This window comes from Cololabis saira, chromosome 15 (assembly GCF_033807715.1).
Source record: "Cololabis saira isolate AMF1-May2022 chromosome 15, fColSai1.1, whole genome shotgun sequence".
NCBI classification, from domain to species: domain Eukaryota; kingdom Metazoa; phylum Chordata; class Actinopteri; order Beloniformes; family Belonidae; genus Cololabis; species Cololabis saira.
The window spans coordinates 43,557,947-43,580,440 of NC_084601.1; the positions used below are offsets into that span (position 1 = coordinate 43,557,947).

The following is a 22,494-nucleotide window of genomic DNA, read 5'->3' on the forward strand; positions in this document are numbered from 1 at the left end:
TGTACTTCAACATTAATCTCAACATTTCGATTTTTTTTCTCCACATTTCCACTTTTTTTCTCCATATTTGGACTTTTTTCTCAAAGTGCATCATGAAAGAAAAATCTTCCTCCTCTAAAATCTTGTATTTTTCTCCTGCCTGGCCCTGATTCTCCTCCGTGTCCTTTCCTCCATCATCTCCTCCCAATCCCGAGTCCCCTGATCCCAGAAATGTGCGTGTGTGACGTCACGTCTCCGCGGGTATAAATAAGAGAGCGGCTGGTGCGTCTGCGCTCCAGAGGAATCTGGAGATCCGAGGAGACACGCTCCTTCCACTGCCTGGAGAATAAAAACAAGGACATAAAACCCTCTTTTACTAAGAAACTCCACGGTTTTAAGAATCTTAAGCCTCAGTTTTCCGTGTCCCGGTCGTGGGAACTCGTGGAAACGAGTTCAAGCCGCGCGTAAAGCGGAACCGGAGCCCCGGCATGGAGCCGTCCACGGTGCCCGGGTCCCCCCTGGTCCCCGGCGGGTCCCTGGTTCCCGGGTCCCTGCTGGTCCCCGGGTCCCTGTACTCGGTCCTCCCCCTGAATGTGACCTTCCCCGGGGTGATGGAGGGGGCTCTGCTGGAGAACCTGACGGAGCTCCGGAGCCCCGCGGCGGCGGGGGCGGCCGGGGGGAGCGGCGGCTCCGCCGGAGGGATCCTGGTCGCCGCCTCCATCACTGCGCTTTACTCGCTGATCTGCGTGGTGGGACTGCTGGGAAACGTGCTGGTCATGTACGGGGTGGTCAGGTAAACACTGGAGCATTATTATTATTATTATTATTATTATTATTATTATTATTATTATTATTATTATTATTATTATTATTCTATTATTATATATAATAATAATAATATATAATAATAATTATTATTATATATTATTATTATTATTGTTATTATTATTATTGTTATTATTTTATTTTTTTAAATTATCGTTATTATTTATTTATTTATTTATTTATTTTACTATTATTATTATTATTACTATTATTATCATTTTTATCATTAATATTATTTATTATGATTATTACTATTATTATTATTATTTAATTATTATTATTATTATTGTTGTTATTATTATCCTTTTATTTGTATTATTATTGTATTATTTATTATTCATTATTATTTATTATTATTATTATTATTATTATTATTATTATTATTATTTATTAGTACTATTATTATTATTTTGTTTTATTTGTATTATTATTTTATTTATTATTATTATTATTATTATTATTACTAGTACTATCATTTATCATTATTATTACTATTATTATTTATTATCATTATTATTATTATTATTACTATTATTTTTTTTATTATTATTATTTCTTATTATGATTTATGTCTTGATTTTATTCCTTTTTGTTTATTTTGTTTGCTGGTTTCTGTAGCACTTTGAGATTATTTTATGAAAAGTGCTTTACAAATAAAATGTATTATTCCATAAACTTGCCAAAGTAAAAGCCACAACATTTGAATTTCAGTCTCCGAGCTTTTAAACATCAGTAATGAGACGGTTGTTTTATGACCGCCATGTTGATTTTATGTATTTTTATGTTTTCTAGGAGCTTTTATAGGTATTGTCTTGTTTTTTATCATATTTTCTACTTTTATTGTAGTGTTCTATTTGTGTTATTATTCATATTTTAGCCACAACATTTTAATTCAGCCTTCAGTTCAGTCTAAGAATCGGTCACGCAGTTTCGTTCTCGCCAAAAACAGCTATTTCCAAAGTAAAGGAGAGAGTTCCTGTATTTAAGATGCTGTGCAAAAGTCTTGTTTTTTTATCAAAGTTTTAATTCCCAACCATCTGGTCGGCGTTTTTATTAAGTTACAAAGAGGAAACTCTGATAATAACAGATTTAGAGACAGTTAATCAGTTCTCTGGGGGAGTTTTGGGCAGATTTTAGTGAAACTTGTAGAAAAGCTCATGTTGGCTCTTCTGCAATTCAATTCAATTCAATTCAATTCAATTCAATTTTATTTACATAGCGTCTATTACAACAGATGTCTCTAGGATCTTTCCAGAGAACCAGAACATAAACCATCGAGCAATTATTACATAAACACTGGCAGGTAAAAACTCCCCTAGTGGGAGAATTCAATTCAATTTCAATTCAATTTTATCTATATAGCATCTAATACAATAAAAATTGTCTATTGTTACTATTATTTATTATTATTATTCATATGATTATTATTCATATGATTTATTATTATTATTATTATTATTATTATTATTATTATTATTATTATCTATTATTATTATTGTTCATATGATTATTATTATTATTAGTAGTAGTAGTAGTAGTAGTAGTATTATTAGTATTACTATTATTTAGTATTATTATTACTATTATTTATTATTATTATTATTATTATTATTATTATTATTATTATTATTATTATTATTATTATTATTATTATTATTATTTAGTATTATTATTTATTATTATTATTATTATTATTATTATTATTCACATGATAATTTATCATTATTCATATTATTATTCTATTATTATTATTATTATTGCTATTATTATCGTTTATATGATTATTTATTATTATTATTATTATTATTATTATTATTATTATTATTATTATTAATTATTATTATTAGTATTAGTATTATTTATTAGTATTATTGTTCATATGATTATTATTATTATTATTATGATTATTTATTATTATTATTAGTAGTAGTAGTATTATGAGTATTACTATTATTTAGTATTATTATTACTATTATTTATTATTAATAATGATAATATTATTTAGTATTATTATTATTTATTATTATTATTATTGTCCATATTATTATTATTATTATTATTATTATTATTATTATTATTATTATTATTATTATTATTATTATTATTATTATTATTATTATTATTATATTTTAGAGACCCAGAACATACACCCCGATCAATTATTACATAAACCTTAAGCCAAACAAGAAAAACTCCTTTAGGAGGAAGAAACCTTGAATCCTGCAGATGAAACGATACGGGAGATCAAACCTCTGAATGTTCAGAAACAAACACAGAGAGAGTTCGCTCTTCCTCACACATGCAGATGTTACTGAGGTTAATCATTATTATTATTAGTTAAACCAGCCTCCAGGATTCTCTGTTTGAATATTTAGGAGACTGGAAAGTAAAATGTCTGAGAGATTTTCAGAGAGCAGAATTTGCTCAGTATTCAGAAACCGAGTAGATGTTTTTGTGCAGAAACAGAAGTGAAAATCTTCAGGTAACAACATTATTTCTCTACGCTGATTTAATCATTATATTTCTGTGTTTTTTCTTACTTGTAGTCATGATTGTGATTCTGCTGGCGCTGGTGTGTGTGTGTGTGTGTGTGTGTGTGTGTGTGTGTGTGTGTGTGTGTATTTATGTGTGTGTTGAAGGTTTCCTTCCTGAACTCTGACATTTATCCTCCGTTATTTCATTTCATGCCGAGGCAGAGTTTTGCTCGGGTTCGTGGGTTTGTGGGAGTTTGTGTGTGAATATTCTGCTGCAGGACTCCAGCCAGACTGGATTTTAATATTTTAATTAACTATGATTTATGAGCTGCTGGAGTCTGTTCATTTCCAGCATCAACAATTCCTGTTAAACCTGCATGAAAACCGGCAGGCAGCAATGAACGGGCCCTCGCGCGTGCAATTTTCGGTTTTGGCCATGGTGCCAAGAGACTTTTCTTTAAGTTTGTTGTGACATGATACAGGTGTGTACCGATTTTCGTGCATGTACGTCAAACCGTATTGTGGGGCTTGAGGGACAAAGTATTCTAGGGGGCGCTGTTGAGCCGTTAGGCCACGCCCATTAATGCAAACCATTAAATATCACATTTTTCGTATCAAAATGAGCATAGTTGAATATCTCAAAAACCGTAATAGCTAGCATGATGAGACTAAAATATGTTGTAGTACAACGCGTCCCGAGTTTTTCAATGTTGTAATGATGTCTGTACGATAAACCGTTGTCTAGCAACAAGCGTCCAAAATAAAATAGATTTTTTTTTTTAAATTGAAAGTTAAATATCTCAAAAACTAATAATTAGCATGATGAGGTTGTACGGTCCTTTAGTGACAATCGGGCCGAGTGTTTGTAAATTTGAACGATGTCTCTACGATAAAGTTCGGCCGAGCAATAAGCGTCCGAATTTTTGCCTTTTTTCTTCTTTTTGGCGTCTAGCGTTGCCACGGTAACACTTTTTACTGAGAAAAGTAATGCCCATCGAGGCACGATGGAGACGAATCCAACGATGTATGCCATGCATGGGTGCACATTGCGGTTCGGGCCGCATTAACGACGAAAAAGCGTGCGGAATAATAATAATAACTAGAAAAATTCCTCGCAGAAATTTCGAGAGTGCTACGGCGGGCTGCTGCCCATTTGTGTACATTGCTGCTTTTTTCAGCAATAAAGGTGAAGGACTCAAAACTAAGTCCGATGACACCACCCACGACTCTCTATATCAAACCATGCAAAAGTTATCGGACTATCATATATTGACCAATCAGAAGAAGGAAGAAGGCTAATCTGCACCAATGAAGGTCAAGGACTCAAAACCGAGTCCGATGACACCACCACGACTCTATGTCAAACCATGAGTGAGTAAGGTCAGTGCGAAGACAGAGTGAGATTCTTTTGAAGAAAACTTTTGATTACATTACAGCCAATGGAGACTGAGACAGGTATTGGTGCCGCTCTAACCCCCCCCGTTTAAATGTTGTGCATACCCCGCTTGTCAAAGTCACATTTTATGAATCCCAACACCTATGTCTACATTCTGACCAAAAATGATTTGTCTCCTTTTTACGGTTTGGTCGTGAGCTCGAGTTACAAATAAAAATTTGGGTTATTTTTTGCTGTTTCTCACACTCTATCAACCGACATTCCGCACTCTAGATTTGACGAAAAAGTGATTTCCAGTCCTCGCTTGAGTGCTCATATCTTGAAAAGTGTACATTTTAGGAAAAAACTGTTTCAGGTTTGGAAAGAGAAGAGAAGTTTTCCTCCGTTTTGAAGTTTGAATGACATTTCTACGTGCAAGTATGAGAAAGTTAGGTGACTCAGAAAAAAGGTGAATTTTGGCTTTTTTTACCTCCTCCCATCCACAGTGTTACAATAAAAGTCAGACCACTCGATTCCCGATTAGAGCGCACGTTTTTACGTTTTGCGTTTTCTCAAAGCTGCGGGACTAGTTACGCGCCGAAGTTTATACGGAAGAATAAATAATAAGCCTGAGCAATAACAACAGTGCCTCTGGCTGTGCCAGAGATTTGCAGAGAGCAGTATTTTCTCAGTATTCAGCAACCGAGTCGATGTTTTGTGCAGAAAGAGTCATGAAAAGCTTCAGGTAACAACGTTATTTCTCTGGTGTGAATATTCTGCTGCAGGATTTTAATGAATCTTGACTGATGAGCTGCTGCAGTCTGTTCTGTTCTCTTCCAGCATCAACATCCTTGTTAAACCTGCATGAAAAACCACTTATAATCATCAAACATCAATCTCTTCCGCCGCCGGTGAATTCTTACAACGTTAATCTCCCGTCTCGACCTCTCGTTCTTCTCTGATTGTTCCGTTCTCACTCATCCTGTTAATTAGCTGCTAATCTGTGAAACGATGTTTGGCTTCTCCGGCGTCGTCCGAAATATTAATTACTGTTTCAGCTTAATGAGAGAAGTGAAGCAGAACCTGGAGAACGGTGGACGTTAACCGTCCAGAGAGGAGCCGAAATAATAATAATTAAAGAATAAAGAGCAGGGGAATGAAGGATGAGCTAAAATAATAATAATTAAAGAATAAAGAGCAGGGGAATGAAGGAATGGAGATAAATGAACCGAAACAGCGGGAGAGATGCTGCATTTATGAAAGTCTTGGATTTATATTTGCAGATCAGAGAAGAAAATATGTGATAAAATAACTCAGACGTACATAGGGAGGTGGAGAGATGGAGCTGGAGGGAGGACGGCAGTAAATCAGGAGTTTGAGAGACGGAGACGAGAACATTATCCTGCCCAGAAACAAGTGCTGGACGATAATTTAGCATTTTAGCCAAAAATATCAGCTCACTAGACTTTTAACCTCGGGGGGGCCAGGGCTATTTCACGGGGGCCACAGATTATGACAATCAATTTTTCAGTTTCTCGAGAAATCAATTGCAATCGGAGTCTCTAAAAATGTAAAATGTAAACTAGTGCTGGGCGGTAGGACCAAACATTTATATCACGGTATTTTTCAAAATTATATCAGTTTCACGGTATATCACGTTTTTATTTTCTTTTTCATGCACAACTGGGTGTTAACCACATTTTCTAATGATTTGGAAAGGAATTGCTGCAGTAAATTTGCTTAGAATGGTCTATTTTACTGTCATGAGGAGGATGCATAAATCAAATAAATTTGATTTAGGCTTTGCAAAGAAAAAAATCTTTTACAAAATTACAAAGTAGAAAATGTTTATTGAACATAAAAAACTGAACATGTTTTAATTTCCAGCATTATGTTGTTTTGGTTCCACCTCCTGGTGAATGTTGGTAAAATTCTTATGTGGTTACTTTTTGGTTGGCCAACGATTTATGTTTGTGGTGCAACCGTTACGGGAGCGGCCAGTCTATTTCCTTATTTTACAACGCCGTTATTAATTGTTCGGTTTTTTTCCCACTTATTCCACCGAACACCCAAAGTGTTTTTTTGTATTTTCGGCCGAACAATTTCGGTTACCGAACAATCGGTGCATCACTAATTATAAGCCCTCTTGGCTTCCTATTGTTAATTTTTTATTGACTGTTTTTTTTTATATATATATATATATTTACGTGAACACGTAAATATAAGCGGCAACCTGAATTAAATGTAGACGTTAATGTGGAGCGGCCGTTGGAAACTGAAGGTGATTCTGTAGACGCCATGAGATGTAACGTTAGCGTTAGCTTGATACCTTTGGCTTGTAGCAAAACAATCTCCTATCTGAACACAAAAGTGATTTTAAAAAGTGACTGAGGACTTCACTGTCTGTAATTTCCTTAATTATACATTATATTTCCTCTTCACTGTCCATCAAGGATGTTTATCCTTCTCCTCATCTTCCTCTTTTTAGTTTCTCCCCTCGGGGCCGCGGGGCTTGAAGACCCAAGAAGTTTATGGAGATAAAAGCTTGAAATAACCTTTTTCATTTCAAAACACAAAAATCCAATTTAAAAAAGCTTTGTTGGATTGTGATCTGAGATTCCTGTTAGAGTATCAGGGTCAGGCAGGAGAGAAATACAAATAATATTTTAGATTCTTTTTTGAAAGTAAAATGACTACGACTGCAGATGGAGAAGCTAACGTCTCCGGCGGGATGAGGCTCGTCTTATCTCCCTCTTCATCCTCCCCTCATCATCCTCCCAGCCGATAAGAGTTTCTGTGAGTGCAGCCTCTAATTGAGATGCATTGTGGGTAATTTGTGGGCTTTTCAGAAGCTTTATCAGGCTTTTGGAAATGGGAATATTTCGATAAAGAAAACACAGAAAGCTCCAGCAGGAACTCGTTGGGAGATCTGATGGTCCGGGTGGAAATTCAGCTAAAAATAAACAGGAGACGTCACGCCGTCTGTTTCCTCGGCCGAGCCAACGATGTCAATGTCAGGAAACCCAGAAACCCAGGCTGAACCAGGACCAGAATCACAACCAGAACCAGAATTTCAATTTCAATGTATTAATTTGGTAAGGGACAAGGTACATCAATCAGCATTTAAAAAACGTAGATGCACCCAGATTGCAGCCATAGGCTGGTTTACATCGGTAGTCCCCCTGCCAGATGTAATCAGCAAAAATCATACAAACAACAATAATAACAATCACAAAAAAAAACAATATAGCACACATAACATGGCATATGCATTCACGATAAGAGTTAATGACGATAAAAACAGTGCTGGGGAAATGAATGATTGAGAGCTAAAGTGCTGTAGTGCTATGTTGTATCTGCTGTAAAACATGATAAATAATAATAAATAGGTAAATATTAAAGTGCTGCCAGTACATGAATATGGTACATGCAAAATACAATAAGTGAAAAAAAAAGAAAAAAAGAAATAGAAATAAATAAAAAATAAATAAATAAATAAAGTAAAATAAGTAAACAAAAATTAAAATGATAAATAAATAAACAAAGAATAATGTTTGTAGGGGTCTGTACGGGGTGTTAAGATGAAGTTTGACGTTGCAGCAATGCAGAGTCCAGTACTTAGTTATTGTTGTAATTGTGACTAGTTGTGGTTGTTATAATGTGAGGTAGTTAATAGTGATGATAGATAGAAATTAATCCTAAGAGAAAAAAAAAAAGAAAATAAGGACCATACATTGTAGGCCTGTGTTGAAAAGATCGATTCTCCGATTTTAAATCGATTCTCATATTAATTCCTAAAAATCGATTCATATGTCTAAAGATCGATTTGAAAAAAAAAAATAATAATAATTTCTTCATCATTACATTACAACTTTTGGTACTTTTTTGTTTATGCCCAAAAAAGGAATATTTTGTTGGACACGAGAATAACTGGTGCCATGTTTTTGCTTTTAAATATGTTTAAATGTATGAAAACATTAAAGTTTTCAGTTATAATTGCATAAATTGTCTATATTTCTTTGCTTTATAAACTGTCTTGGGGTTAAATTTGCATAAATGTTAAAAACGAAATGCTCATAAATGGGGAAAGAATAAAAGCGATTTCCTCCGTCTCTGTTTCCTCCTGGATCTGTTTGGTAAATTCTACACGATGTTTCTGTTTCAGTTCTATCAGCATTCTGGGAGCTGATTGGTCCTTACAGCATCATTAGCTGCAATACTTGCTGTTGAATCTCAATATAATAATAGTAGTAATATGTTACAGAACTACAGTCATATCATTCATGCAACAGCTGAAAAAAAGTTTAATTAACACTAACCCAAATCAATATTGGATCGAATCGGATCGTGATAATCGATTCTGAATCTTAAGAATCGGAATCGAATCGATTCTTAATATTTGAATCAATCCCCAGCCCTAAACATTGCATATCAACAGTGGTTACAAGTTTGGTTACTTATTAACCATTTTTTTAAGTTAGTTTGTCCCATATGTGTTCCAGTCTGGGATCACAGAGGGCGTAGTATTCCATATGCGACTACCTGAACCGAGAGTACAGCCTGCACACATGATGTTCCTGAACGGGATTATACAGTCCCCTCTTGTGGCCCTGGTCGTGTAGCTGCTATTTTCATTTTGTTTGACATAGTCATACTTAAATTTAGTGAAGTTCTCAAAACTAAGGAACCTATGTTTCTGGGGTATGTGACAGTGGTGATGCCATATAGGTTTTTTGTCAAATATTTTAATTGCTCTTTTGTAAAACGATTCAATCTGCCTTAGTGCGACTGCGGTAGAGAACGACCAGTTTGTAAACCCGTATTCAATATAGGAAAAGATCATTGCATGCAGAAACACCCCAGAAGAACCAGGACCAGAACCAGTACAATCTCAGGAAGCAGGAAATGAAAGTTTCCTGACAGGAAGTCGATGTCGTCCCTGGAGGTCGTTGCTGCCGCCGTCGGCTGGAAGTTATCGGTCTGATTGATTAGACGGTATTGAACGGGAGACGTTATCACTGTTGCATAACCGCGGCGCCGGCAGCCCGGTGCTGACGCCGCCGTCCCCCCGTCACCATGACAACCGTCTCCTCAGAGACGCCGTTATCAACGGACGAGTCGTGTTTCCTGAAGCTCTGATTTATTAGACGAGCTAAAATCCTGAAACCTGAACCGAGGGAGGGTTCATGGAAACGCCACTGCGACAGGTTTGACATGGAAGTAGTGCTGGGTGGTATACCGGTTCATACCGGTTCATACCGAATACGGGTGTTTATTTTTCTTATGATATGAATGTTTCATATACCGTAATACCGGTGAGTTTGTACAGTAGCTACACAACGTTGGACACTGTTTGTGAGGGGACTGTTTAGCAGCAGTGATGCACCGATTGTTCGGTAACAGAAATTGTTCGGCCGAAAATGGCAAAAAAACACTTTCGGTGTTCGGTGGAATAAGTGGGGAAAAAACTAACAATTACTAACGGCGTTGTAATATAAATAGACTGGCCGCTCCGTAACTGTTGCACCACAAACAAATCGTTGGCCAACCAAAAACTAACCACATAAGAATTTTACCAACATTCACCAGGAGGTGGAACCAAAACAACATAAATCAATCTATTACAGGTGCGTTTAGATGAGGAAATCAAACGTGGAAGAGCGTGGAGTGAAGTGGTGCAAACATGTCAGCAGTGTGGAAGTATTTTAGAGTGTTAGAATAAAACAAGAATGGCTGTTTGACATGAATGTTCTGCTCAAATATCTAGAGGGGAAACATCTGCAAAGTCTTTCAGCTACAAGTTTGATTTATCATTTGAAATGATAAAAAACCCTGAGCGCTTTAATGCATTTTTATTGTTTTAAGGCCTATGTTACAATGTTCAGTCAGTTAAGCCTAACGTAAGCTCAAAGATGGCCAAAGGAGTTTCCTCACACGCCACGCATGCATGAATTATTAGCGATAGCTAATGAATGTTATGAATTATTAAGCTTTTGCAAACCTTAATAATTCATAATTCATTTTTTATATTAAGATTGAATTCCTTTTTCCACAGTAAAACTAAGGTTTATAGATTACAACTAGGGATGTTAATAATTAATCGATTTTCGATTAATTGCCGTTATGAAATTACCCGATTAAAATTAACGATTACAATTAATCTATTTATTTATTTTTTTCGTTTAATTTCACCAGCTGGTATTACGCCCGGACCACATTTAATGCGACACAACTCGCTGCCGCCGCGGCGCGCACAGAAGAAAGAGACGGCGGATATGTTTGGTTTTAGTAACATCTTGCTCAGGCCATGAGTCTGCAATGGCCCAGACGGAGACACATGTAGCTCAGTGCTTAACTTTTATTTTTAATCCACTCTATATTCTTCTGGTTGTTCTCCGATATGTCCCCCTAAAGCCTGATTTATGGTTCCGCCTTAAATCAACGCAGAGCCGCCGCCGTAGCCTACGGCGTAAGCTCTGCGTTGTTGTAACGCGGAACCATAAATCAGCTTCACCCGGTACATACATAGGTTTCTCTAAACATCTGTCCCCGCTACAGACTAAAAGAAAATGTGCTCCAATACAGCAGGTCTCATAATTTTATTTTGAACACTGCAGAAACTCTAACTTAAAACGTAACTAGAACTTAAAATGTGCTTGACACAAATGACACTATTATGGCTGCTACTACTACTAATAGCCTTGAAGTGCACTTTATATTATATTCCTTGTGGTACAAAAATGTCTTTTTGTTACTTTTGTATCAAATAAATATTTGATTAAGGAATACATTAAAATGTCCTTTGTATTTTATATAAGCAAAAACAATTATGTTTGTATCTCAGATGGGGGAAAAACGCAGCTTATCAACTAATCGATGATCGATCGATAAGGTTATCAACTATCAATTAATGAAATAATCGATAATTTGCATCCCTAATTACAACTTGTATCAACTCTAAGAGAGTGACATGTCTGCTGTTGTCTGTGTTGGTCACATGTTGTGTTGTTACACATTTATCACCACAGGAACGATGTAGCTAATAAGCTACACGAGTCTGAGTCGTTTCTAAGTCTCTAGAAGGTGAAATATTGCAGCCTAATTTTTATACCTATCAATGCGATGTCAGTGTCGTACATGAGACAACAATATTTTTTATTTTTTTATTTTTTTTATTTTGAAAGTTCAATGACAGGAAACAATGGGAAGGAGCGGGGGACTGACATGCAGCAAAGGGTCCCCGGCCGGGATTAGAAACAGGGTCCACTGCGTATATGGCATGCGCTCGAACCACTCGACCACCTGCGCGCCCCATGAGACAACAATATTGATGAATTTATGGATTTCACATTGTGATCCGTGATCGGCCGTCAGAATCCTGATCGCTGCATCTCTAGTTTCTAGGTTTGTTTCTGCTCTGAAGCCTCAGAAGAAGAATTGATGACAGTCATGTGGTAAAGTTCCACGAAGAATATTAAAATCAGAACCTGGAACCAGACGGAGGAGGTGCAGGTTGGACCTGGATCTCCTCGGCCCTAAAGTTGCTTTCATCAACCAAAATTAGGACTAAATATCGTTGTGAACGAACCTTTATCACCCGAGGAAAACAAGACAAGACTTTGAGGGTCTTTGGGGTTCTAAGCCAGTGGTTCCCAGCCTTTATTCCTTGTTCCCCCCTACTTGTGTCTAAGACCAGCCCCCCCCAAAAGACTAAAGTGATTCGTTACAAATCTTTAATTGAAAAAATTAAAATTAATTATGTTTTTTTGATACATTCCTCTTTCGTTTATGACTTAGTTTTTCTCACTTCATTTTGTGTCACCAATGTATAAAATACACACAAGAAATAATTGAAAGGACATAAAAATATTTCTGAAAAATGTCTCTTTTAATATGAGAACAACATTTTTTACATTTTTCCTTTAACAAGTGTCGGAGTAGTAGTAGGATTAAATGTTGAATAATGATATAATAATACGTTTTTAAGTTTTTATCCTGATAAATAACTTAGTATTTTAAAATGACCAAAATATATTTCTAAGTGGGTTTATAAAGACTTGGATTACAGTATTAGATTAGGTGTGTTATTATGATTTTTTATTTATTTAACATGTGTAAATATAATTTTTACAACTGCATAATTTCAAAGCAGACCAAGTTTCGCGCCCCCAGAGATCTCTGCCCGGACCCTAGGGGGGGGAAGACACTGGTCTAAGGGGATCTGCTCTGGGGAGAAGAAGAAGATCCATCTTTGGATCCACTTTCCTACAGAGACGTGGAAAAGAAAACCATATGTGTCGTGGAAAAAGAAAAAGACGGGGAGAAATGCGGAAAAATAAATATGTTGTAAACTCAAATGAGAGTCTTCTGTATCTGGAATGAATTTATTCTTGAGTCTATAAGGTAACAATAATATAATTATAAGATAATGTTGTTTGAATTGTAAAATGGGTTTGGATAAATACAATCTTTGACTAAAACTAGACTAAAATGGACAATTCTGACTAAAATAAGACACGACTAAAAGAATGAACGTGACTAAAACTAATAAAAACTAAAATGACAGCTGGACCTGAAGACTAAAACTAGAACTGAAACAGTCTGACAACAACAACTCTACTCGTTACTCCTTCCCTGCACGAACATCACTCATGTCCATCATGGGGGATTATTATGGGATGTGTGGCCTTCATTCAAGGCCGGGGGGTGAAGGAGCAACAATCACAGCTTCACTCCAGCTCTGCAGATAAACACATCATCTTCCGTGACGGTCCATGTCAGATGAGCCAATAAATCTTTAGCTGAAGGTGACGACGGCGTCGACTCGTCTTTGAACCTTCATGGTTGCTGGTTTTAACATTAACATTCACCCAGGTCTGTACAAGTACCAATCATATTCCACTCATCTCCAACAAGATTGCAAAGAATATTGGAGTAATCAGACGTATACGGCATCTATAATTTATATCATACTATGATTTATCCTTATATCTCATACTGTATTGTCATTTGGGCAAGAACCTTCAAGATCAACCTCAACTGTATCTTAATCCTGCAAAAACGTTTGATCAAAATTATTCCATTTTCCAATAGACTCACTAGATCCTCCCCATTGTTCCAATCCCTAAGTATTCTCCCTATTTCTGCTGTAAATGTTTTCCAGATTTGTCTTTTTGTCTATCAATCCATTCACAAGCTACTTCCAACCTGTTTTCATTCTTTATTTCAATTCAATTCCCAAATTCATCACTTTAATACCAGGTCTGTATGGGATGGGCGGTATGGACTAAAAAATGTATCACGATCATTTCTGGCATTTATCCCGATAACGATAAAAATGACGATAAAAAAAAATATCAATTCAACTCCATCTTTGTATAAATCTATCTCTCTCTCAGATCCGCCATGTTTGTTACACAAAAACCTCATCAACGGGAATTTATCCTGTTTTCTTTCTTTCTTTCTTTCTTTCTTTCTTTCTTTCTTTCTTTCTTTCTTTCTTTCTTTCTTTCTTTCTTTCTTTCTTTCTTTCTTTCTTTCTTTCTTTCTTTCTTTCTTTCTTTCTTTCTTTCTTTCTTTCTTCTCTCTCTCTCTCCTCTCCCTCCCTCCCTCCCTCCCTCCCTCCCTCCCTCCCTCCCTCCCTCCCTTCCTTCCTTCCTTCCTTCCTTCCTTCCTTCCTTCCTTCCTTCCTTCCTTCCTTCCTTCCTTCCTTCCTTCCTTCCTTCCTTCCTTAAATCAGTTTTACACAAAAACTTCATCAACAGGAATTTATCATTTTTACCGTGAGATACAAATTCTTACCGTGGGGAATTTTTTTGACGGTTTATCGTGAACGGTAAAATATCACCCATTCCTAGTCTGCAAACAATCTCCACCTTTTTCAGGACGACCTTTTCCCAATTTTCAGTTATATTCAGAGTTTCTCTTTATTGGAACACCTTACCACTCAATATTAGAGAATGCTCGAGCACAAATAATTTCAAAAAACAAATCACAACTTTTTTGCTAACCCAGCTTAGCAAAGTTTAACCACTAATTTCCAGAACTTCTCTGCACATCCTCATCAGATTCCTGTTTTTCTAGTAATTTAGCTTATTCTCCTTAGTTGTCCTCTGTTTTACATATCTCTAGATATTGTTTGTTTCATTATAGGAGGAGAATATACTCGACAAGCCCTTATGGGTTTGTTTGGTTCCTCCTGCACATTTTTTCTGTTACATTGTATTTCTTTTTTTGTTGTTTCCATTTTTTTCTACATACTGTTTGTCTGAATTTTTGGCGGTTGTATTTTTTTTTTATCTGCAAATAAAAAAAAGTAAAAAAAAGTACCACAACACTGCTAACACTGCTAACACTGCTAACTCTGCTAACACTGCTATTACTGCTACACTGCTAACTCTGCTAACACTGCTACACCCAACAATGGCCGGGTTTCCCAGATCCAACCTCTCTTAAGGATTTAAGAGAGGTTCAAAGAAGGTTTGAACTAAGAGAGAACCCTAAGATACGGGTGTTTCCCAGATGACTTCTTAACACCGTTCTTTAGTTTCGCTCTTTCAGAAGCTCTTTGGAGCAGCTGTCCGGTTCTGAAACCAAATCAATCGATGCCAGGCAAATCGATCACCGATCACTATCAGCGCATTTTCACACGCAGCACTGCTACCTAACGCACTAATTCCCTGCTGCCTGTGCGTTATAATGAAAAATTAAGATGATAAATATAATTCAATGACCCTTTTTCATCCAAACGGTGCGTTACTCCGTTATTTCTGGCTACAGTGAGGCTTTTTTTCCCCACACACGGAGACCGGGAGTAAACGGGGTGGGCGTGTGTGTGCGTTCAAAAACATGAGCCAAGAGAAGGCGAGTTTCGCAAATCGCAACGTGGAATTACAGCAATCCCTGGTTTTTCGCAGGGGTTATGTTCCAAAAAGAACCCGTGATAAGTGAAATTCTTTTTACAATTATAGAGGGCTTCAGATTGCAGAGATCATCCCCGCCTCGCACGTATTCCTGCTCTTCTGATGCTGCTGCATCCCGCAGGTGGGTTTTTTTAAGAGAAGAAAATAGTTATGGGTCGTTGTCTTCGCTCTTTTTTCTTCTGGGCAAAAAGATTCTTTAATATAAACCGACACCATTGATTATATTTGAGACTGTAATGAACGATTCATCAAAGGATCTCGTTCTTCAGCTGCTGCTTCCCTGTCATCACACATGTAGGTGCTCGGGCAGGAGGATCGGTGTCCCGGCTGCCTGGACAGCGCGGTCCGACAGCACGTCCAGGGGACTGAAGTGCTGACGCACGAATGCGTTCATAAAAACAGTTCTGCTTCGCGCACGGTGACGCGGTTGATTTGCAGCGAGAACATGCTGTATAGCAGCCAAATTATCAAATAAATGATATTCATGATGATCGTTTTATTTGTGCGTAAAGCATAAAGCATATACAGGAACACACTTGTTATTCCTTATTTTTCTTTTTTTCCCCCTTTGCTGTCACCAATAAATACTAAACAATATAAATCTAAAGTATAAAATAGATCAAAACTTGTGCGGGGTGCATTGTTTTAATATCTCATTGCTTGGTGTGATATTGATTTGCCTGACGCGGCTGGATCTGTGAGTCTTTGTTCACTAAGATGGCTGTAAAGACTGGGTCAGCAGCATCTTTCATTTCCTTCTTAATGAAAGAGATACTTAAGCTAAGAGCAACTCTGGGAAACGCGATTTTCTTTCACAGGCTCCTTAAGATGGTTTGAAAGAAGTCTTTCGCTGTTAAGAACTACTTAACTGATCTGGGAAACCCGGCCAACATCTGTCCCCTCCTGAGCTCCTTAAGAGACGTGAGGTTGATTAATCCACTTCCTCATCACGTGACCTCTCACCTCTAACCAGTGGCGGCTGGTGTTATATATATTTTATGGGGGTGGAATGTTCCTTAGCATATTCAATTCAATTCAAATCACTTTATTTATTTATTTATCACCGAGGGGCAATTTAAAAGGCATGACAGCAGCTTAAAGGACGTACAAACAAACAAACACACAATTACACATAACAGATATTCAACATTTAAAATACGTGTGTTTTTTAGTGCACTTAGTTTTCTGGGGTCTAAGAATGTTAAGATGAGTTAAGTTAAGTTAAGATGAGTAACATACATCGGGATGTAACGGTCCACAGAATCCTGGTCAGGTTCCAGCTCGGTACAACGGGGAAGAAATAAAGGTGGAAAATAATATTTTGGTCCTTTAATTTAGATAAACATCCAACAATAACGGCTTATTGGTCCTAAGTTTTAGTGAAGTGGTTCAGTTTTGCTGCAGTGGAAACAAAACTGAACAAAAAGTAGTTTAAGATGTTATTTTGTTTTGTTTTGTTCTTCCTGGTTTGGATTCAGTTTACTTTACACTTTAGAGAGAAGAAAAACATGAACATTTCCATCGTTCTGTCTGGAATTTAGATTATTTGAAAAGATAACGTTCCTTTCTTTCTTTCAGATATTTGATCAACAAATATTATTTCAAAAGCAAGTGTCATTTAAACTATTTAAAACAAACATAAAAATCTGGTTTGTTTAGTTCAGTTTGATTTTTCTAGAAAAGACGGGGAATGAATTGTCCAATAAGATTAGATTAAAACAACATACGAGTCTCGATGCACACAACTGCGTCGTTTTACAAATCTAATTAAACCAATTAAAAGATCCTCAGGTCACGTGTTTATCAAATGTTGGAGAATTTACACTCGATTCTGTTGGACCGGAAGTAAATAAAATAAAATAAAAAACCTTTTAGAACCAAATAAATATCTAAACAACCTTTAATTACTATTGACAGTGGCCGACAGACTGAAATAACACCTTCTTTTAATAATTAAATGCATCTTACAGCATGTTTTTTATTTTATTTTTGTGATATTTCTGAATTCATTTTTAGTTTATTTTGTTGGGTAGTTATCTTGGAGTTTGAGTTGATTCCAACCAATTTTAAAATAAATATTTTTAATTTCTATATTTATTTTTAAAGCTGCTAAGCTGCAGCTAATTGTATTATTTATATTAAAGTAGTGGGGTAGTTTTTATTTTACTTTTCCACAAATATAGACTGAAATAGGCCTACAGTTCACAGTTTAATTTATTTCAAAGTACGTCTACAAATGCACTTCTGTTGTTACATTTAGGGCTTGTAACAGCTAAAATAAAATGAAATCCAGCTCTCAAGTGAATGACAGCTTCAAGTTGTGAGGAATCTGGTTAATTCAGAAAAACAGAGCAGATTTCTTTTCTCCAGTGAATGCAGTTCCGTAGATTTCAGCTCCGTTCTCACAGATTTCTGTTTCCTCCTCCAGGTACACGAAGATGAAGACGGCCACCAACATCTACATCTTCAACCTGGCGCTGGCCGACGCGCTGGCCACCAGCACGCTGCCGTTCCAGAGCGCCAAGTACCTGCTGAACACGTGGCCGTTCGGGCCGCTGCTCTGCAAGCTGGTGCTGGCCATCGACTACTACAACATGTTCACCAGCATCTTCACGCTCACCATGATGAGCGTGGACCGCTACGTGGCCGTGTGCCACCCCGTCCGGGCGCTGGGCTTCCGCACGCCGGCCAAGGCCAAGATGATCAACATCCTGATCTGGGTCTTGTCCTCCGTCATCGGCGTCCCCATCATGGTGATGGCCGTGACCAAGGTGGCCGATTCTGGTGAGACGCTTTCCTTGTTTTCATCTCCCGGCTAAAACTGCTACAAAACCAGTGCAAAACTACTTTAAAACTGCTGAAAAACTGCTGCAAAAACAATGTAAAGCTGCTGCAAAAACCCTTTGAAAGTGCTGCAAAACTGCTGCAAAACCACTGCAAAACTGCTTTAAAACCGCTGCAAAAGTGCTTTAAAACCGCTGTAAAATCGCTGTAAAACTGCTGCAAAACCCCTTTGAAACTGCTACAAAACCACTGCAAAAATGCTGCAAAACTGCTTTAAAATCTCTGCAAAACCGCTGCAAAACTGCTGCAAAAACCCTTTGAAACTGCTGCAAAACTGTTGCAAAACTGCTGTAAAACTACTGTAAAACCACTGCCAAAATGCTGCAAAACCGCTTTAAACCTCTGCAAAACTGCTGCAAAACCCCTGTAAAACTGCTGCAAAACCACACTGGGTCTTGTCCTCCGTCATCGGCGTGCCCATCATGGTGATGGCCGTGACCAAAGTGGCCGATTCTGGTGAGACGCTTTTCCTGCAGCGATTCATCTCCCGGCGTCACGTTGAGGCAGATGTGCTACTGCACCTGAACCCACAACTGCTGCAAAACAGCAGTGAAACTGCTTCAAAACCGCTGCAAAACTGCTGCAAAACTGCTGCAAAACCGCTGTAAAAACTGCTGCAAAAACCCTTTGAAAGTTCTGCAAAACCACTGCAAAACTGCTACAAAACCACTGTAAAACTACTGTAAAACCACTTTAAAACCTCTGCAAAACTGCTGCAAAACCGCTGCAAAACTACAGTGAAACTGCTGCAAAACCACTTTAAAACCTCTGAAAAACTGCTGCAAAACTGCTTTAAAACCGCTGCAAAACCGCTGCAAAACTGTACAACTGCTGCAAAACCACTGCAAAAATGCTTCAAAACTGCTTTAAAACCTCTGTAAAACTGCTGTAAAAACACTTTAAAACCTCTGCAAAACTGCTGCAAAACCGCTTTAAAACCGCTGCAAAGCTACTGCAAAACTGCTGCAAAACTGCAAAACTGTAAAACTGCTGCAAAACTGCTGCAAAACTGTAAAACCGCTACAAAACTTCTGCAAAAATGCTGCAAAACCGCTGCAAAACCAGCTACAAAACCACTGCAAAACCGCTGCAAAACTGCTACAAAACCACTGCAAAACTGCTGCAAAACTGCTGCAAAACTGTACAATTGCTGCAAAAACCCTTTGAAACTGCTGCAAAACCACTGTAAAAATGCTGCAAAACTGCTGAAAAACCGCTTTAAAACCTTTGAAAAACTGCTGCAAAACCGCTGTAAAAATGCTGCAAAACCGCTTTAAAACCGCTGCAAAGCTACTGCAAAACTGCTACAAAACCGCTGCAAAAACACCTTGAAAGTGCTGCAAAACCTCTGCAAAACCGCTGTAAAACCTCTGCAAAACCGCTGTAAAACCTCTGCAAAACCGCTGCAAAATTGCTGCAAAACTGTACAACTACTGCAAAACCTCTGTAAAACTTCATGAATGGTTGATTGTAAAGTCAATAAAGAGGAGCTGAGAATCCCGGCGCTGAAGCTTCTTCCCTTCCCCCTCTCTTCTTCCCTTCCCGTCTGTTCCAGGTAAAACGTCGTGCATGCTGGACTTCCCGGCCCCGGACTGGTACTGGGACACGGTGACGAAGATCTGCGTGTTCATCTTTGCCTTCGTGGTGCCGGTGCTGGTGATCACCGTGTGCTACGGCCTGATGATCCTGCGTCTGCGCAGCGTCCGGCTGCTCTCCGGCTCCAAGGAGAAGGACCGGAACATGCGGCGCATCACGCGCATGGTGCTGGTGGTGGTGGCCGCCTTCATCGTGTGCTGGACGCCCATCCACATCTTCATCATGGTGCGGACGCTGGTGCAGGTGGACACGCGGCACCCGGCCGTGGTGGCCGCCTGGCACCTGTGCATCGCGCTGGGCTACACCAACAGCAGCCTCAACCCCGTCCTCTACGCCTTCCTGGACGAGAACTTCAAGCGCTGCTTCCGGGACTTCTGCCTGGGCTGCCGGACCCGGGCCGGGGCCGGGACCGGGACCGGGGCCGGGACCGCGGGAAGGGACAGCCGGGACAGCCGCAACACCAACACCCGCGAGCCCCAGTCCGTCTGCGGCCACGCCGGGCCGGCTCCGCCGGGGGGAGGGAGGAACACGTGACTAGGGATGGACCGGGTCCCCCGGACCGGGCCCAGGGGGAACCAGGACCACCAGGACCTGCAGTCCGAGGTCACGCTCGTCTCCACCACCGAGTTTTAACGGGGCGGAAATTGTTCCAATTCGGCTAAAAATCCCAGAGAAGTAAAGGAGGATTTGACTTTTCTGTTAAAGTTCACGTCTTTTTGTTCCAGAGGAGAAAACTCAATGTTCCTGTTAGGTTCCTAAATCAACATACATAAATTAATAACTTAGAAAAGACACAGAGACTGTTAGAAATGATTTTCAGGCCTTCTGCAGAAGGGAAGCAAAGTCGGAGCTTGCAGAGCAACATGGCTCTCTCGGACGCTCTCGACAAATGCTTGCTGGCTCCTCCTTTGCATCAGGTTTTTATTGAAAAACTGACAGGAACATGACCATATAGGGACAATGGACAATTGGAAGAAAACAGGAAACAGATGCAGAAACAGACATGGTATCAGAGGATGGTTAAAAAGGTCACACCTATGACTTTTCAGTTAAAGAGGACCTAATCTGTGGTATGCAGCTTAAAGTCTTTAAAAAACACAAAAGGTCAAAGGGGTCGAATGGGGCCCGTTCTGGACAAACGAGAACTCTGTGAGGTTTTGAACAGATGGTTCAACTGACAATGGGATAGTTGTGGGACAGCCCAAAACCCTGACGGAACACAGGAAGGGCTACATCTGTTAACATGTGATAAGCATGTGAACAAACTTGATTCTGATTCTGATAGTTTCATAAAGACAAATTAATTATTAATCCCACAGTTCCAAACTCTTGAAGAAATGAGACGTCAGCTCTGGAGCTTCTTCTATCACTTTACGCTGATGACTTATTGTTGTATATCTCGGATCCTTTCCGTTAATTGGAAGAATGAACGCGGTTAAAATGAACATTTTACCCAAATTTTTGTTCCATTGTCTTCCACTTTTCTTCTTTTCTCGGCTAAAATCCCAGAGAAGTAAAGGAGGATTTTACTTTTCTGTTAAAGTTCACGTCTTTGTTCCAGAGGACTGAAAACACAATGTTGGACTGTGAAAACACAACGTTCCCAGCTCTTAACTTGAAGAAATGAGACGTCTTCTATCACTTTACGCTGATGACTTATCGTTATTCGACTTTTCTTACCAAATTTGGCTAAAATCCCGGGATTTGGGTCATAAACTCTCTTTTTTCTGCTAATTTCTCACCTTTAATGTCTAGAATTAAATCTGACCTCCAAAGATGGAAAAGCTTACCTTTTTCGTTAATTGGAATAGGAAGCATTTTGCCCAAATTTATATTTTTGTTCCATTGTCTTCCACTTTTCTTACCAAATTCGGCTAAAAATCCCAGAGAAATGAAGGAGGATTTCACTTTTCTGTTAAAGTTCACGTCTTTTTGTTCCAGAGGACTGAAAAGACAATGTTGGACTGTGAAAACACAACGTTCCCAACTCTTAACTCGAAGAAATGAGACGTCAGCTCTGGAGCGTCTTCTATCACTTTACGCTGATGACTTATTGTTGTATATCTCTGATCCTGTCCTCTCCATCCCTGAGATTTTATCTGCTTTTCCAGAGATTTGGGTCATAAACTCTCTTTTTTCTGCTAATTTCTAACCTTTAATGTCTAGAATTAAATCTGACCTCCAAAGATGGAAAAGCTTACCTTTTTCGTTAATTGGAATTGGAAGCATTTTGCCCAAATTTATATTTTTGTTCCATTGTCTTCCACTTTTCTTCTTTCCTCGTCTAAAATCCCAGAGAAGTAAAGGAGGATTTGAAGTTGACATCTTTTTGTTCCAGGGGACTGTGAAAACACAACGTTGGACTGTGAAAACTCAATGTTCCCAGCTCTTAACTGGAAGAAATGAGCCGTCAGCTCTGGGGCGTCTTCGGTGAACGGAACAGATGAGATTTTGATGAAGAGATTGAAAAGAAAAGACT

The 22,494-nt window shown here is 38.4% G+C and overlaps 1 protein-coding gene across 1 annotated transcript; it reads left to right on the forward strand.

Annotated features, from left to right (window-relative positions):
* Window positions 1-647: 647 nt before the first annotated feature.
* On the forward strand, window positions 648-20,693 carry LOC133460777 (delta-type opioid receptor-like). Its single transcript, XM_061741549.1, has 3 exons — window positions 648-772; window positions 18,004-18,359; window positions 19,975-20,693. Exons 1-3 carry the CDS (start codon window positions 756-758, stop codon window positions 20,547-20,549), a joined length of 948 nt encoding a protein of 315 aa, XP_061597533.1. The 5' UTR covers window positions 648-755; the 3' UTR covers window positions 20,550-20,693.
* Window positions 20,694-22,494: the final 1,801 nt, after the last annotated feature.